An 18054-nucleotide genomic window follows, 5' to 3' on the forward strand; every position below is an offset into this window, starting at 1 on the left:
CCTGCCTCAGCCTCCGGAGTAGCTGGGATTACAGGCACGCACCACCATGCCCGGCTAAATTTTGTATTTTTAGTAGAGACAGGGTTTCACCTGAGGTCAGGCTGGTCTTGAACTCCTTACCTCAGGTGATCCACCTGCCTGGGCCTCCCAAAGTGCTGGGATTACAGGCGTGAGCCACTACACCCGGCCAGCCTTCTGTTTCTTATCCCATCTCTTCACTGCCTTCTACCTCTGCATAGTAATTCTCCCTCTTGTTTCATTATCTGCTGGCTTGTGCTTCCTTTTTCAAAGGACAGTAAATGTGAATGAACAGTTTATAAGAGTAAGCAGAATGACTTCTTCCTTTTTTTCCTAATATTATGCATGTTTCTTCTCCATTAAATGTTTTTAAATGAATTTTTTAAAACTCTCTTTGTGCTACTGAGATTTTCCTTTAAATTTTGAAGCTGTGTTATTAATTCATTTAATCCCTGTTGTCTTAGAAATCTCCACAATGAGCTTCCTCTTTTCTGTGTCAATGAGGTTTATTTTTGTCTTTCACATCTTGAGACTGAACCTCATTTGCACCATCTGAATTTGGATGTGGCACTAAAAGCTGGAAATGGTAATGTGACCTATCTTATCGCTGAGTTGGCACGTGGGCGGCCTATAATTTAGGAAACTTCAAGTTAGATTTTGTACGCAGTTTACAACCTCATGTTTGTCCTCACATTACCAGGATCACTAAATGGCCTTCTGCCTGGTTGTGTGTATCCACCAACTCTGGAACTCAAGTGAAGGAAATAAGCATTGTGTGGATGTGTCAGCTAGCACCAGAGACAGACTCAGCTGCCAGGAGAGGACTCACTGTTTTTCTTACTCTGAAGGTTGCTGGGTAACACAGACTGTACCCCAGGCAAGGGACAGAGCCTCATCTGAAATTGGAGGCAGGATAACTTTGGGGTGTCCATAGTCATGGTCACTATAACAAAGTGGTTCTAGAACACACTCCTCTATGGACGTTTATTCCTGTTCAGCCTATTTTCTTCCCATCCCCTTTCTCCAAGGTAACTTACTTGACTTCTCTTTGGGGCTGTGTTTTACAGACAGTCGAGGAGATTGAGGGGGTGCTTGGCCGGGACCTGTATCCCAACCTGGCTGAAGAGAGGTCTCGGTGGGAGAAGGAGCTGGCCGGGCTGAGGGAAGAGAATGAGAGCCTGACTGCCATGCTGTGCAGCAAAGAGGAAGAACTGAACCGGACTAAGGCCACCATGAATGCCATCCGGGAAGAGCGGGACCGGCTGCGGAGGAGGGTGAGCGTGCTGCATCCATAATGGTCAGGCCCTTCCTGGGCATGGGGCTGAGAGAGGCTGGTGTATAGCACCAGGGGCACCGTGAGAATTTTGTGGCATTTGTAATCTTGGGAATCACTGTCTCTTTCCTGTTATGAAGTCCTTCTTGAAAATAGTTCGAAATTGCTAAGGTATAGAGGTAAGATTTAAAAAAAAAAAAACAAACAAACAACTTTTCTCTGGAATCTTAAATCTGACTGGTTGATAAAATTATATCGGGGCAGTGATTCTAAACTTTCCAGGGTAAGCACATCTTTTCTAAGCTCAATTAAAATGTTCTTTAGGATAAACTAATAGTCTTTAGAATTTGAAAAAAAAAATGGAATTTTCCCCTTTTAATTTTTTTCTATATAATTTTATTTAGCTTTATTGCACCTGCTCTCATTTACTTATATTGAATCTAATATAGCATGTCATCTCTCCTAGTGCAGACTTACTGAAGTTAAAATAGCCATATCTTGTACATTGTGTGCATATATGTATGTGTGTTATGTGCATCTGTTTAAGTGTGCGTATTATGTGTGTGTCTCTGTGTTTACAGATGTGTATGTGTGACTCCTGCTATTCACCCTAGGGCCTGACCTAGTTTGAATACCATTTTGTTTAGGACATGTATCCATTACTGAAGGAGCTGATGTTTCAGGATAGAAATGTTCAGCAGAATTGTTAAAGCCTCAGTTTTTCCAAGATGAAGTTTTTAATCCCAGGAACCCACAAGCACTTCTATGTTTGGCTGTGAGTTTGATCTGTGATTGGACTAGGGGTGAAGCAATGAATTCCTCAGTCAAAGACTTCCCTCTGAACTTCACTTTGAATTACTAGACTTTCTTGACTGTCTTTCTTAGTCTTGGCAATATTAGGAGTTTGTTTTCTAGTTGTGCTCTGACTGCTAATTTTGTACACAGATAAAGTTGACTTAGAAGGGGAAAAATACTGGCTGGGCGCGGTGGCTCACACCTGTAATCCGAGCACTTTGGGAGGCCGAGGCAGGCAGATCACAAGGTCAGGAGTTCAAGACCAGCCTGGCCAATATGATGAAACCCCCATCTCCACTAGAAGTACAAAAATTAGCCAAGTGTGGTGCTGTGTGCCTGTAGTCCCAGCTACTTGGGAGGCTGAGGCAGGAGAATCGCTTGAACCCGGGAGGCGGGGGTTGCAGTGGGCCAAGATCGTGCCACTGCACTCCAGCCTGGGCGACAGAAGGAGACTCTGTCTCAAAAAAAAAAATAAAAAAGAAGGGGAAAAATATATCTAGTGGGTCTCATCATCCTTCACCATTGCTCTTGCTCCCTTAGCCATAAAAAAGACCTTGTAAGTAACTTGCTCTTCTATCCTTCAACAAGCTTAGGATGTGTACGTCATTTTGTTTTTAATCCATTTGTAAGTATTCTTAGTTGCCATTATATAAAACAGAAGAAATTACTATTTTTGAATGTTATCACCTCTTCCTCATTTGAAAAATATGGAAGAAATTACTATTTTTGAATGTTATCAACTCTTCTTCATTTGTGCTAATGTCATAATTAAAAGGCTGGCACTACTACCTCTCATATCTGAACATCATTTTGTCTTAACTCACGTGCATAAGCATATTTTCAGTATGCAGCTATATCGATGCCAGTCTTCATACTTGCATCAGCAGGTGTAAATCATCCCAGTCAGCAAAGGCTTTATCTGGGCAGCATGACGAAATTTGCTTAGCACTAAAGCCCACGCCACCTGTAATTTCCTGGGTTACACTCCCCGATGATTATGACTGATGTCCTAATTAGGTATGTACTTGCTCTTAGCGTGTGCATTCTGATGGTGCATGTTTTGTGAGGGAAATTGTTGGTCTTCGGTGTAATTACATATTGTGGTTTAGAATGAATTTTCTTTTCTCACTTGCCAGCCCTTCACTGTGGACTAGCAAAAAATAAAAAGTCCCCTTCCCCACTTTCCAGTGTTTTCTCCAACTCTGGAGGTCAGTATTAAGAATAGCACAGTGCGGAGGCACTACACTAGGTACCAGGGCTCTGGAGCCAGACTGCCTGGGTCATGCATAGCCTGACCTGCCAAGTCACCACGAGTCTTTGGCAGGTTGCCTAACCTCTCTGTGCCTCAGTTTACTCTGCCACGAAGTGGGACAATAATAGCACCCAAAGCAAAAATTAGATAATACTCGTAAAGTGGTTAGGCAATGTCTGGCACATAGTAAATGCTCAAAAAATTAGTAGTAGTTCTTTGGAGCAAAATCTGTAGTTACCTGTTGAGTGGTATGGAAAGTTGAACACCATCCTGTCATTTGTTTTCATAGGAATCCTTAGATGTTTGAAGAACTGCAACATGGACATTGGGTAATTACACACACACACATACAAGCCTGCACACATAGACACATTTTAGTCAAAACCTTTCTTCCAGTCACATCTGTTACCTTTTATAAGTTTGTGCAACTAGTATAGTTTTATATAATTTTTATTTCAGTTACCTTCAAATAATGTTAACTTTTATCTCTTCCTCAACTAGAGATATTCTCGGGAATTTATGTACATACCATGAATTGGATTGTTTTATTTCAAGATGAGTGTGGATCTCAAAAAGTGTATTAGATGCATCTGAATGCCTGTTTACTAGACTTTAAGTGCCGAAAGTCTTCCAGCCATCACCCACCTACCCACCTAGTGTGCTTTATTTCCCTCAGGAGGGATCTGTCCTTCGTGGTTATCACTCTCTTCTGTTCTTGACGATGTGTAGCTCTGCAGAGCGACTGGGGTACCATTTAATTTTTATCCCTGTGACAGTACAGAGTGCAAGGCTGGTTTGCCTTTGCTGTCTTTATAGCAGCTCTGAATCCATAGTTCATCAAAGTTCCTTGACGAGCAATTGGGGCCACTTTCTTTTTTTCCTTGCCCACATTCATTGTATAGAATTTTAACTGACCAGATCAATAGGATTGGTGCTTGAACCGTGCCTGTAATTAAGCAAAGTGCTCTCTGTAGGTCTTCTGAGGTTTGTTCAAGATTTAATTAAATTAGATCTTTAATGTAGTCAGTTAACAAATTGGGCTAGTGGCAGAGCAGTAACTAAGGAACAACAGGCAATTGTATTATTGGTTCTAGTTCATTATTGAATGAGGCAATCATTTATTTCTGTTTGCTCTGTAATATAACCATGTATTTCCTCACACATAAAGAAGTGGGCTTAATGTAGGCAAGGGAGAATTACTCTATAAAGGAAGTACTTTATTCTTCGTTCATTCATTCATTCATTCATTTCACAAACATGATTGGTCATCTCTGTGCCAGGCAGAGGGGTTACAGTGATGAACAGGACACAGTCCCTGGCTTCAAGGATGTTGGGGAGAGAGGCAAGTAAACAGATCATTGCAAAGGTATATGTCAAGTGGTGGGCACAGGTAAACACAGAGAGTGCCCTGAGAGCTCCCCAGAGAGTCGTGTGATGGCAGGAACCACTTTCTCCACATTGTTCCCATTTTTTTAGCTACATTGTTTAAGTCAGCCATGATGTGGCAAAAATAATCAGTGCTTTCCCCAATGTGTTTGGCAGAGCAAACTTGATGTGACCACAGGCACACGAAACTGTGTCCCGCTGAATCATAGACTTGAACACAAATCGGCCACATAAGTTCCGTCTGAGATTTTCTAGAAATTCTTCAGAATTACAGAATTCTTCTGCATATTCATGTCGTAAGGTGTTAACAATTTCTTCTTTACACACTGTGCTCTACCTGGGTGTTTTCTGCATGTCTGGGAATGAGTCCACCTGTCTCTCCTGGGCGTCTCTCATCCTGGGGGTCTGGCTCCTGGCTTCATTGCCACAGTAAATTCAAGAGACAAGTAGACATGCTATTTTGAACCAAATAAAAGTCACCCTCGGCCAGGTGCAGTGGCTCACGTTTATACTTCTAGCACTCTGGGAGGCCGAGGCAGGAGGATTGCTTGAGCCCAGGAGTTTGAGACCAGCCTGGAAGTGTAAGTGTTGTGATCTTACAGAGGTTAAATAGAGTCATCTGTGTTTTCCCTCACATCTCTTTTAGCCTCATTTGGCCATGGTCCCATCTGAGCTGGTCCCACTCTACCTCCCCTCGGCGTTGATTTTCTTGAGACAGGGCTATATAGAGAAAATGCAGTCTGCAAAATAGTACTTTATATTTATTATGAATTTATAGTTGTATAAATTTCCATTTCATAGATATTCATATGTGTGTATATAAAAATATTGAAAATAGACCAGAAAAATATAAACCAACATCATAATGACAGTATGTTGTATTGGCCTCAAAGCGGCCTTAGACTTCTCTATAATGTTCTAATTTATTTTTTAATGAATGTATTCATATTGTTGTATAATTTTTAATACACAGAAGTATATACATAGAAATAGAACACTGATATGCTAAAATATTAACAGGTTAAATCTGGGCAGTGGAAGTATGCGATTGCTTTTTTTCTTTGTCCTCTTTAATTTTCAAATTAAGCAAAAACAAAAAAGTATGGATTATAGAGAATGATCTGTATCTCACAGCTTTTAATGGTTTGATATTCACATATAAGTTGAGTCTTCTTTTTTGTCCTTTATGGAAGTTTGTTCATTTCTTATTTGTTCCACTTCTTCATAGGAATTTCTTTTCAGGATAAGGAAGAGGATGCCAATATTAGCTGAGTTTAAATTCATAAAAGCTCTGTAAAAACAAGTCCTGTCTCAACACTGCTCCTCTCAGCTCTCCCCAGCGCTTATCTAGCTGCATGGGAGGGAGCCGAGAGGAGCCGGGTCTGGCTTCAGTGTGCTCCTTCCACATGGGAGGCTCAGGTGGCTCTTCTTTTGTGTGGCTGGTATATTAGTCAGTATGAGGCTAGATTTTTCTGCAATAACAGGTTCACTCCCCAAATCTCAGTGACATGGCACATTGTTTCTTGCCTGCACCATGTGTTCAGTGCAGGTTAGGGGACAGGTGCACGTCTGTGATCCATACATTCACTCAGAAACTCAGATTGTTGGCTGTCCACCACCTAAGAGCCCACTCGAAAGCTCCCACCACAGCATTTAAATACTTCTGCGCCCTGCCTGTTGACCAGAACTAGGCAGATGGCTTTACCTAACCATAAAGGGGCTTAGGAACGTGGAGGAACATGTGGATGTTCAACAGTGCAAGTTTCTGATGCAGCTGATTTACATGCTCTGACCATGATACCAGCTGGGCTTGGCCGTGAATCAGAGTTCCAGAGAAACAAGCAGTTTCCCTCATCCATCCTGTGGTGACCCCACACACGTGTGTGTCAGAATCATTGGGAAGCTCTTACAGAGGATGTGTGCCTAGGCCTTTCCATGAGCCAGAGTCAGTGAATGGGGTGTAGCACCCTGGAACACTGTCCCACATCATGATCGTGGTCAGCACTTGGAGACAGGGAAGAGAGAGGCAGTGTCCTTTGGTCACCCACTGGACATGGGCCAAGAGCTTCTCCAAGTGTCCTCTACTTCCCCTTTGCAGGTGAACTGAGAGAAAGAGCTACAGGCTTTCTGCCTTCTCCTCAGGCCCAACCTGCTCCTCCTGGGCCCACCATGTAGCAGTGATCAGCCCGGCATCTGCTGGGGAAGCTGCCTGCTATGTGGAGCCTGCCCTGCACTGTCCCTTCACCAGGGTCATCTGAGCTAGAAGAGGAGAGAAGGTGGAGCCCACCAGGGTACAGGCACCCCGGGGCTCCCAAGGCATGGAGGCACTGCCTGGCACACTGCCAAGTCCCCCAGCTCACCCCGTGAAGGAAATCACTTCCACAGGGAGCTGCTTACCAATGCAAGCTCAGTAGGGCTTATTTTTAAGAAAGGCTCTTTTAATAATATTGATAGTGTGGACGTTCTGTGAATATTTGCAGACTGAACTCCTCTCAGACTAGACACCCCTCAGACTAAGATACCTCTAAAGTCAAAGCAGGACTTACTCAAAGCCTAAATCACCAGCCTGGGTAACATAGCAAGACCTCTGTTCTACCAAAAAAAAAAATTTTTTTTTAAATTAGCCAAGTGTTGATGGTGTGCACCCATAGTCCCAGCTACTCAGGGGACTGAGGTGGGAAGATGGCTTGAGCCCAGGTGATCAAGTCTGCAGTGAGCTGTGATCACACCACTGTACTCCAGCCTGGGTAATAGAAAGACTCTGTCTCGAAAAATAAATAATTTTGAAAACCTAAATTATGATAATAGCCCAGAACATATTTCAAACACTTATTTGTGATGGGTGATGATTTATGCACATTTTGTTTAATCTGCTCCAGAATGCTAGCTGATAGGTACTATTATTATACCCTTTTTAGAGATGGGAAAACAGAGGCCCACAAAAGCTTTAACAATCTTGCCCAAGTCTACGTTGATGTTAACTCTTGGTATCAAAATTTGGGATCTGGTGGCCTTATTAGGGGAGGCCGTTGTCATTGTTCTGTTGTTTAGACCACTTTCCTATAGCCTTCTGTCCACCCTTGTCCTCATCCTAGCCCTACTCCCATGCAAACTAACAGTGGGTAAAACATCCTCTGTTACAGCAACATGGGGGCCAGATTCCTCAGGGTGTCACAGACCCACTCTCCTGGCATTCTAATGCTACATGAAGGTACAGTGAGTTTGCTGCAGAAAATAGGAAGCTGGTGGTATGCATGCTTTTACCTTGACCTGAGTCCAGTGTTGTGTTCCCCTCCTCTCTGTAGACTGAGGGAGTTTTAGGGGGAATCCAAGGCAGAGAATCCCCATAACCCTGGTTCTTTGACCTCTTCCATGGACACAGCTCCCAGTTACTTCATGAGGGCCTTACACACACACTTGAGCCACGGAGATTGTGAGGCAACTCCTTCTGTGGGCACCAGTATTTGCTTACTCACCCCAGCCTCGCTGTACCTATGAGGAGGCCAGGCTGCTTCAAGGCTAGCTCTTGGCTGTCATGAAAGAAGCTGACTCAATTTGTCAAAAAGCTGGTAAGAAATTAGGAAGATTGGCCAGGAGCGGTGGCTCACGCCTGTAGTCCCAGCACTTTGGGAGGCCGAGACGGGTGGATCACAAGGTCAGGAGTTCGAGACCAGCCTGGTCAACATAGTGAAACCCTGTCTCTACTAAAAATACAAAAAATTAGCCAGGCGTGGTGGTGGGCGCCTATAATCCTAGCTGCTTGGGAGGCTGAGGCAAGAAAATCGCTTGAACCCGGGAGGCAGAGGTTGCAGCAAGCCGTGATTGCGCCACTGCACACCAGCCTAGGCGACGTGTGAGACTCTGTCTCAAAAAAAAAAAAAAAGAAGATTGCCAAAATGCTGGCCTTTTCTGATGCAACTATTTTTATAATCACATCCAGGTACTTTAGTGGGCTATAAAACAAAAGAGAAAATAGCACACTTATCAAACTTACCGAGAGATGGAAATGCTGTTGGATATTTTTTCCTTCTATTTTGTGATCTCTCTGTTCTGTTTCCATCTAGTCAAAATTGCCATTAACAACAAAATACCACTATCCTGAAACACCATGTAAATTTGATTTATAGAAGAAATAAATATTTGCTGTAAATAGATTCTGATTATTTGAGGGCTCTCAGAAAAGTCGTATGAAATCTCCAATAAGAAGTGTGGTTCTCGGCCAAATATCTACAAACCCTGGACTTTGAGAAGGCAGCTTTTTAAAAACTACACAGGGACTAACTGCATGAAGCTCATTAAGTAGAGCTTTCCCAGCCTAGTGATTCTCACCCTTCTATAGTGTGGGAATCATCTCGTCTCAACCAGCTCCATTACACAGTGAAATTGTGAATTACAACCTAATTGCCTGAAATTACAACTACCCAGTGAGCACTGCTATGTGTCATCAGCAGAACAGGCTCTTTCTTTTATGGCTAATAAAAATGTTTCTGATCCTGCTCAGGACTCCAGTGCCACCTTGCCTTCCTGCTTGTCACTCATCTGTGAGCCACATTAACGGATGACTTCATCAGCTGACTCTTGTCTGTGCTCCCACAATTGTACTCAGAGACTGAAGCATCCGTATAGCTGACCTGTCTCGTACTTGCCTAGCCTCACGTTTCCAAGGAATTTCCTACCACATTGGAAACCTGCTTCTGTGCACACTGTTTGTGTTTGACAGCTCTAGGGCCAGATCCCCCCAACATCTCATTTTCCCACTCTGCCTAATCCCTCATGCTCCTGGCTTGCATCATTTACTTTCTTTTGGATTGATTGAGAGAGCGAGAGAGAGATCAATAGATAGATAGATAAGATAGATATGGGATCTGGCTATGTTGCCCAGGCTGGAATGCAGTGGCTATTGACAGGTGTAATCACAGTGCGCTCGACCGTTGAATTCTGGGCTAAGCGATCCTCCTGCATAGCAAGCTGCCTGAATAGCTGAGACTACAGGTGCACACCACCACGCCTGGCTTTTGTTGGAATTTGGCATTCAGGACAGAGAGAGAAGATAATTATATTCACTAGTCACGTTCACTGGTCCCTCTTTTAATTTATTGCTTACAAATAATTTATCCCATATAATATCCCATCCCCTTCACCCCATTTTTTGCATGTCCTAAGATAGTGTTTTGCATTACTTTTAATTTATTTAAATGTTATTGTGCTGTCGCCTTCTCTTAGGTTTTTCTCCTCAGCACTCTGATTTTAAGGTTTGTCCATATGGCTGTGTGTACATCTGGTCCTGTGTGTCTAAGGGCATCTAGCATTCTATAGTGACCCACCTATTACATTTACAGCACCTGACAATCAAATTGCTTCCCACTTCCCATGACCACAAACAATGCTCCAGGGCATAGTCCCTTGCACGTGTCTCCTCTGGCCTGGTGGGAATTACTCAGGATCACATGTCCAGGAGTGAAACTGCTGAGTCTCAGAGTGTGTATAGTCTTGCTTTGACTAAGTACCCCAGGGCAGCTTTTGGGAAAGCTGGCCAGCCCATCCGCCCAACAGCAGCAAAGGAGTATTTCACCACCTACGTCCATGTCAGCTCTTGTACTTCCATTGTTTCTTTCATCCCACTCTTTTTCTCGGGTTTAATTTTTTTGGTTCTGAAAATCATGTATTCTTAGGAAATTCTTTCAGCAAAGATCTATAGGTGATAGATTCTTAATCTTTGAGAGGGTCTTTATTTTTGCCCACACTCTTGATAGTAGCTGTATACTCTCCTGTGGCTGCTGTAACAAATTATCACGAACTTAGTGACTTAAAACAACACAAATTTATCATCTTACAGTCCTAGGGGGTCAGAAGTCCAAAATGCGTCTCATTCACTAAAATGAAAGTGTCAGCAAGGCTGCATCTCTCTGGAGGCTGGAGGGGAGAATATACTTCCTTGTGGTTTCCAGCATCTAGAGGGAGCCTGCATCCTTTGACTTTGCCCCTTCCTTCATCTTCCAAGCCAGCAGCATAGCATCTTCAGAGCTCTAACTCTGGCACTCCTGCTTCCCTCTTACAGGGGTCTTGTGACTTCTGAGTCCACCTAGACAATCCATGATACTCTACCCATCTCAGTTCCCTTTTGCCATACAAGGCTACATTCACAGTTCTCAGGGTTTATGGCGTGGATGCCTTTGGGGGCCATTATTCAGCCTACCACAATATTCTAAGTAGGCATTAGATTTTAAGGTGATAGGTTTTTTAGTGGCATTCGATTGATTTTATTGAGACTGTGCCAGTCCCTGTTGAAGGTGTTGGCAATACAGTAGTGAATGAAACAGAACAACACCCAGAGACCCACAGAACCTGAGATGCCTCTATCCCATGAGAAGGCAGTGTGTGTGTGTGTGTGTGTTTGGTGGGTGTGTGTGTGTGTGTGTGTGTGTCTCAGTATCATTGCATCACCCAGGCTGGAGTCCAGTGGTGTGATCCTCCTAGCTCACCATGGCCTCGACCTCCCAGGCTCAAGCAGTCCTCCCACCTCAGCCTCCTGAGTAGCTGGGACTACTGGCTCACGCACCACACCTGGCTAATTTTTTGTTGTTCTTGTTGTTGTTGTAGAGACAGGGTCTTGCAATATTGCCCAGGCTGGTCTCAAACTCCTGGGCTCAAGCAACCTTTCCACCTTGGCCTCCCAAAGGGTTGGGATTACCACCCAAGCCACCGTGCCTAGCCCCACAAAAAGGCTTTTAAGATTTGGTATCTGTTTTTGTTTCATTATTTCTTAATCTTAAGGAAATTATTCCCCTTATCTCTTTAAGGATCCTCAGTGTACCTATTGTGATGTGGTTTACCAGTTGCTTTATTTTCATTTCTCCTAGGGTAAATTCAGCTCCCGATTCAGACTGCTGGCTCTCTTGTTTTATCTTTTGCTCTCTGTAGTTGTCCTCGCTCTGTGTCTGGCAGCTTTGTGGACCTGGGCTTCCAGTCATGGGAAGCTTAAGTCTCCTCTTCTCTCTTGATACTGGGCGATTTACAAATTAGGCAGTTTGTGAGGCATTAGGTGGCCTGGCAAAATCCAAACCAATTTCCAGTATTCATGTCAAGTTTGGAGTCCCACAATATACAGATAGCATAAATTTGGACCTCACACCCAAAGGTGCCACTGGTCTGGGGTTTTGGTTTCTGAAGGTTGTCTGCTCTGCACAGCCTCAGGATTCCTTCTGTGGACAGTACTTTCAGCTTTTCACCTATGGGTCGGGCAGAGAGGCTCCAGGCGTGAGGCAGAGGGATCAGCTCAAGCAGCTAGACTCGCAGGCGCCCTCCATCTCCTCCCTCCCACGCTCATTCTGTGCCCTGCTCACAGTCCCTGGGCTTGCGGTGGCACCACCTCCTGGCACCTCTTTCAGCCTTATTTCTCATTTCTGGCACCTGGAGATTTTGCTGTCTTTTGACCTTGGCAATGAATTTATTTCTCATTGTTCCTTTTTTAATGCAACATTTCTATGCATTTTTAATAGGAGCACCTGTTGACTTTAGCTGAAGCTGTCATATGCTGGGAAGTTTCGGTTGTTGTATACGGTTACATAGCTGCAACCTCTGTTAACCTCTGAAAGCCTCTGTTCTCATTCTTGTCCTTCCTGTTCTCTGCCAAAGCTGAATCAGAGTCTGCCGTCGTCCTTCTGGGTAGACTGGCCGCCTCTCTTTGTATACATTATAGACTTTTTTTATTCTGTGTATTTCATCAGTGCTCTTCCTTTCACTTGACCATTGAGAAACGTGTCCAAATTTTGTTTCGGCCAATGCCCCAAGCACATTCTTATCTCCGTTGTGGTTTTAATCCTTTTTAAATTTGTACTATTATTTTAATGAGGTCTCCAGAGTTGGAAGAAAACAGTGTGTTCCTCAGTCTACTATCTTCAAAGAGAGCTCAGCAGAGCTCTCAGTGCGGCTGTGTGAGCTTCCTCTTTTTTTTTCTTTTTTGGTCCTAGGTCAGCCTCTTTTCTCATTTCTGACATTCACCCCTCATGCCTAGCAGAGAAAATAGAAGCCATCAGATGGGAGTCCCTGTTTCGCATCTTCCTCTGACGGTCTGCAAATCACCTTTGTTATTGCCCGTCCTCACCTCCTTTCCTTTTCTCCCCAAGAAAAAGGTGTCCCCATCTCCCTGTCCTCCACTGACCCTCCGCTCCTGCCAGCTCCACACAGGCACTCTGCCCACCACACTGCCACACCTCCTTCCTGGACCTTATCCATGCCCAGCATTCCTAAATCTATCTATCCAGTTCTAATTGCTTTCCTTCAGACTTATATTTCTAATTGTTGACTGATAAGCCCTCTCTTACATACCGAATTGTTTTCTCAAATTCAACATGTCCAAAGCTGACATCATTGTCAGCTCTGGACATTGTCAGCTCTGGTCATTTCTTTCTGAAAAGATCAGCTTCTCTTTATGTTTTTCTTTCTCAATGCTAAGTAACTCCATGATCCACTAAGTCACCCCAGCCACAAGTTTGGGTGTTTTGTTTTGTTTTGTTTTTTTCACCTCCTTGAATATTTTTAGAACTGCACTGATGCATACAGTAGCTGCTAGCCATCTACAACTATTTAGATTTGAATTTAAATAAAGTAAAATACAACACAATTAAAAATTCAGTTCCTTGGGTACACTAGGCACATTGCAGGTGCTTACAGCCATGTGTGGCACCAGGCTACCATAGCAGACAGCGCTGCTCTAGAACATTTCCGTCCATACAGGAAGTGCTGTTGGATGGTACTGGTCTAGAGTGTATTTTGCCATCCTTATTCCCACTTCGCTGACTGGATTTGAGCCCTCATAATTTCCCACCTGAACCATCAGTAGAGCTCTTGTCTCACCAACCTTTTTTTCTACTTCAGTCTATTTTCTCCTCTAATCAAATGATTTTTACAAAACCCTTGAAGAAATACCAGAGAGAAACAACTGCGGCCTTTTAATGTCATTTCCCTACTTGAACCTTCCAGAGTCTTCCCATTATTTTTTCTTCTTTATTTGCTTGTTGAACAGCTCAGCCTTCAAGATTCAGTTCTAGTGTTGCCTGCTCTAGGAAGGCAGAGGCCAGCCAGGTTTCTTCTTCCGCACTTTGACACTCCTTGTTGATACCCCTCTTTCAGAGCATGTTTCCCATCGTAATGTTTACCAGACAAGCAGAACTTCAGGAGAAGTGAAAAATGGCCTCTCAGGTCATGTTCTGGTGTTGAGGAACCCCAGTTGAGAAAGGCTGTGAAGGGTGCTGAATGATGTTCCCACAAGTATCAGTCCCTCCCTCAGGTTACCCTTGGTTCTTGGCTATCTCTTGACTCCAAAATATGTATTCTGTAGAGAGAAACATACTTCCTTCAATAAAAATAGCCATGTGCAGTGGCATGCCCCTGTAGTCCCAGCCACTTGGGAGGCTAAAATGGGAAAATCCCTTGAGCCCATGAGATAGAGGCCAGCTTGGGCAACATAACATAATGAGACCCTGTCTCAAAAAAATAAATCTTCAGTGAAGAAGGAGTATTTGAATTACTACAAACTCTCATAGTTCTGGAGTCTAGGAGTCCAAACTCAAGGTGTTAGCAGAGCCACACTCCCTCAAAGGGCTTTGAAAGAGAATCCTTCCTTGCCTCTTTGAACTTCTGATAGCTCTTGTTGCTTTTTGACCTGTGTCCAATCTCTGCTTTCATCTTCACAGGACCTTCTTCCCTGTGTCTCTATGTCTTTGTCTTAAATATCCCTTCCTTTTCTGTTAAAAGAACCCCAGTCATTGCACATAGGGCCCACCCAAATCAGATTATCTTGCCTTGAGATCGTTAGTTTAGTTATATCTACAAAGACCCTATTTTGAGATGAGCTCACATTCACGGGTACTGAGGATTCAAATTTGGACATATCTTTTGGGGGAGACATAATCCAACCCACTACAATGGGTGAGAATAAAAGTGAGAAGTCTATTAACTATGTTTCTGCCTTTCCCAAGCCATGCCTAAGCTGACTCAGCATATTGGCTTTAGCCTTCATTTCTTGCATTTATTCCTGTAAATTAAGATTCTCACTCTCAAATCAAAATACGGGGGGGAAGGCAACTTAACCAGCTGTCTTTCTTTCCCTGACAGGCACACTGCACTCCCTTCAGCTGGGTTTGTTTCCACTGGCTAGCAATTATCATTAAATAATAAAGCATAGCCCAAAATAAACATGTTTGTCATCTTTAGTTTTCAAAGACATTCTCTGGGTCCAAAGTTTTTAAAGCAAAAGTAGATATTTAGATTTAGAAATTATTTTAAGCACATGTGTGCACATACATAGCAAGGAAAATGATTAGAGGTAATTGCCTCTGTAGAGTAAGAAAGAACATAAGGACTTTGACTGTTTTTATGTTTTAGTGTCATCTACATTTTCCACAATGAGCATGTTTTACCTTTGTGATTAGAAGAAGAAATGTTTTTAAAACATGGATAGTTTTAATAAAGTCTTTATAAATTGCCCGGGAATTTTTTTATCTGTTTTTTTTAAAATAGAGATATAAAAAAAAGCAAGATGAGTAGGCCAGTACGGATTCTAAGAACAGACCACTGATTGTCTTGAGTGCAATTCAGACACCATTTAGGTTTTGGAGTGGTGTTAACATTGTTAATTATTCAGGACCTTATCAGACTCATCAGCAGTAAAAACTGAAATTCACAGTCTCCACCGGGAGGTTTCCCCCAGTCCCTGGGGAAATGAATGAGCCCTCTCTCTTTGCCCAGTCTCTCTTTGTGGCATAATGAGGTATCCACCCCTGTACCCATTTTTGGTTTGTCAGGGACCATTTCAGAACGAGTCCTGTAATCCTTCAGCAGCAGTACCATTTGGCTTCTACAGGGATATAGTTTCCTATTCTTTAGGCTATTCTGAGTTTAGCCCTGTGTCTGGTCTGTTTTGAGGACAGCAAGCATTTCCATCGATCCTCCGTTACTGGAACCCATGGCAGAGCATTAGGCACTTTTGAGCTGTCCCACTATTGAACGCAATTTGCTTTGAGGGAATTTTCCTATTTTAGCTTCTAATATGTTGATGAATTATTGAAATTTCAATTACTTTTGGTTCCCAAGTTAGCAAGATGGAGACATCCTAGATATTTAATATGAAAAGCTTTCCAGTGCCTTTTAGAGAAGGGGCCGTGTGCCTGTTCTCTGCCCTTGTCTAGAAGGCTTTTGGCAGCAGTGCTGGCACCGGGGCATGGCTCCACTCTTCCTGTCTATGGGATTAAAGTGCTTTGTGGCCTTGGAAGTTCCTTAGGTCAGTGCTGTTCAAGGTATGGTCCCCGACTGGCAGCATCAGCATCTTTTGGGAGCTTATTAGACATGCAGATCTTGGGCTTCATCCAGACCCTGCTAAATCAGAATCCCTGGGGTAGGGCCCTGGAATCTGTTTTAACAAGCCCTCTGGGGGATTCTAGTACACTATTCTGTTTAGAAAGCCCTGTCTTAAATTTCCTAGTGCTAACTCTTCCCAGCCCGACAAAGTCTGATGTCCATTTGTAAGGACGATTGGGTGTTGTAGTTTGCCCTTTCAGGTAGACACTGCACTCTCGTGCTGAAACTGTGACCAGGGTTATAAAAGACCAATCTCTAGCAACTCTCTTCAGCTACTTGGAATACTTCTCTCTTTGGAAGTCACAGAGTTATAACTATAGAGAAGCAGGATTTGGACATTTAATTTCTGTGCAGGTAAATGTGCGTTTTAAATGTAACTTAGAGGGTCCCGTGTTTCTTTTTTATATAGAAGGACTATTTAGACATTCCTACCTACTATCCCAGGGAAAATCTCATCTGTAGGTAACTTGGGGAAAAGGTGCTGGCTCCATCAATGTCTCTTCTCTTAGCCTAATATTTTCCCCAATGCAGACACTTCTTCTAAACCACACGTATTGAATAACTTGCACCTCTTCAAACATAGCATATCATCCTAGCACCTGTTCACCCCCCCACTCTCACACCCCAAGTGTATCACCACTAAAGCCATCTCCTCACTTGTTCTCCTTTAAGATTGCTCAAGTACCACTGTCTTCGTTCAGCTTTCTCTGGATGACTTCAGCTGGAGTTACATTCTTCCCTTTTTCTGCTTCCTGTAACACTTGAGATAGAAATTTATAACACTCAAGTGCACTTGTGTTCAAATCATTCCTCTCTCCTCTGGGCTCTGAAATGATGATTCCATGAGAGGTGATTTTATCCTGGGTCCCCAGCACAGTCAGGCAAGCAGGGCTGAAAGAATAAACATTCCTTAAAAGTAGTTATCCAGTGGCTGGGCACAGTGGCTCATGCCGGTAATCCCAGCACTTTGGGAGGCTGAGGAAGGAGAATCGCTTGAGTGCAGGAGTTCAAGACCAGCCGTGGCAACATAGCGAGACCCTATCTTTACAAAGAAATTTAAAAATTAGCCAGGTGTGATGTGTGCACCTAGGCCCAGCTGCTCAGGAGGCTGAGGCGGGAGAATCCCTTGAGCCCAGTAGATTAAGGCTGCAGTGAGCCATGGTTGCACCACTGCATTCCAGCCTGGGCAACAGAGCAAGACCCTGTCTCAAAAAAATAAAAATAAAAAAAGATGGTCATCCATCCTGGAAGCTTCCAGTGCCTTACGTAATATGTTCACCTCATGCTTGTGAAGAATAGTTGATGGTCCGTGGCAGATTCCGTTAAGAATATGGTGACTCTTAGGCAAATATAAAAACTAGTAATATCATCACTTTGGTTTATAACTCTACTTTTTCTATTACATGTGATTTAAGAAACTGATTCATTAAAAAAAATTATTAGTCCAAAAAAAAGAATATAATGACTTTTATGTGGACTCAACCAACCTAGCTTTTCAGTGGGCTGATCCCTCAATGTAAATGAAAGCCCCACCACCTACCCATCTGGCTTTTTTGCTCTTTAGCCAGGGAAACCACCAGCTATGTCTAAAAGCATTATGATTTCAGGTCAGAGAGCTTCAAACTCGACTACAGAGCGTACAGGCCACAGGTCCCTCCAGCCCTGGCCGCCTCACTTCCACCAACCGCCCAATTAACCCCAGCACTGGGGAGCTGAGCACAAGCAGCAGCAGCAATGACATTCCCATCGCCAAGGTGAGTTCCTGGGGATGGACCCGATGAGCGGGAACACCTCCTGTTATCTGGAAGCACCAGGCTCATCCTAGCCACTGTACAGGCATGCCCTTAGCTGAGACAGCCCAAGGGGCTTCCCCTGGGACCTTACGCAGGCCTTCTATGCAGGAGCTGCAAGGAGAGATAACCCACTAATAGTTTTTAAGTCTCTCTCAGCTGCAACCTGGACGCCAGCTCTC

The 18054-nt window shown here is 43.6% G+C and overlaps 1 protein-coding gene across 1 annotated transcript in view; it reads left to right on the plus strand.

The window, feature by feature from the left end:
• MCC (MCC regulator of WNT signaling pathway) overlaps positions 1-18054 on the plus strand; it is a 466429-nt gene that overhangs the window by 387671 nt on the left and 60704 nt on the right. Inside the window, exons 8-9 of the mRNA XM_058440606.1 lie at positions 1086-1292; positions 17690-17836. Of these exons, the coding sequence (XP_058296589.1) occupies positions 1086-1292; positions 17690-17836 (354 nt within the window). The remainder of the gene's footprint in view (positions 1-1085; positions 1293-17689; positions 17837-18054) is intronic.

This window comes from Hylobates moloch, unplaced genomic scaffold, assembly GCF_009828535.3.
Source record: "Hylobates moloch isolate HMO894 unplaced genomic scaffold, HMol_V3 SCAFFOLD_6, whole genome shotgun sequence".
Classification (NCBI taxonomy): Eukaryota; Metazoa; Chordata; class Mammalia; order Primates; family Hylobatidae; genus Hylobates; species Hylobates moloch.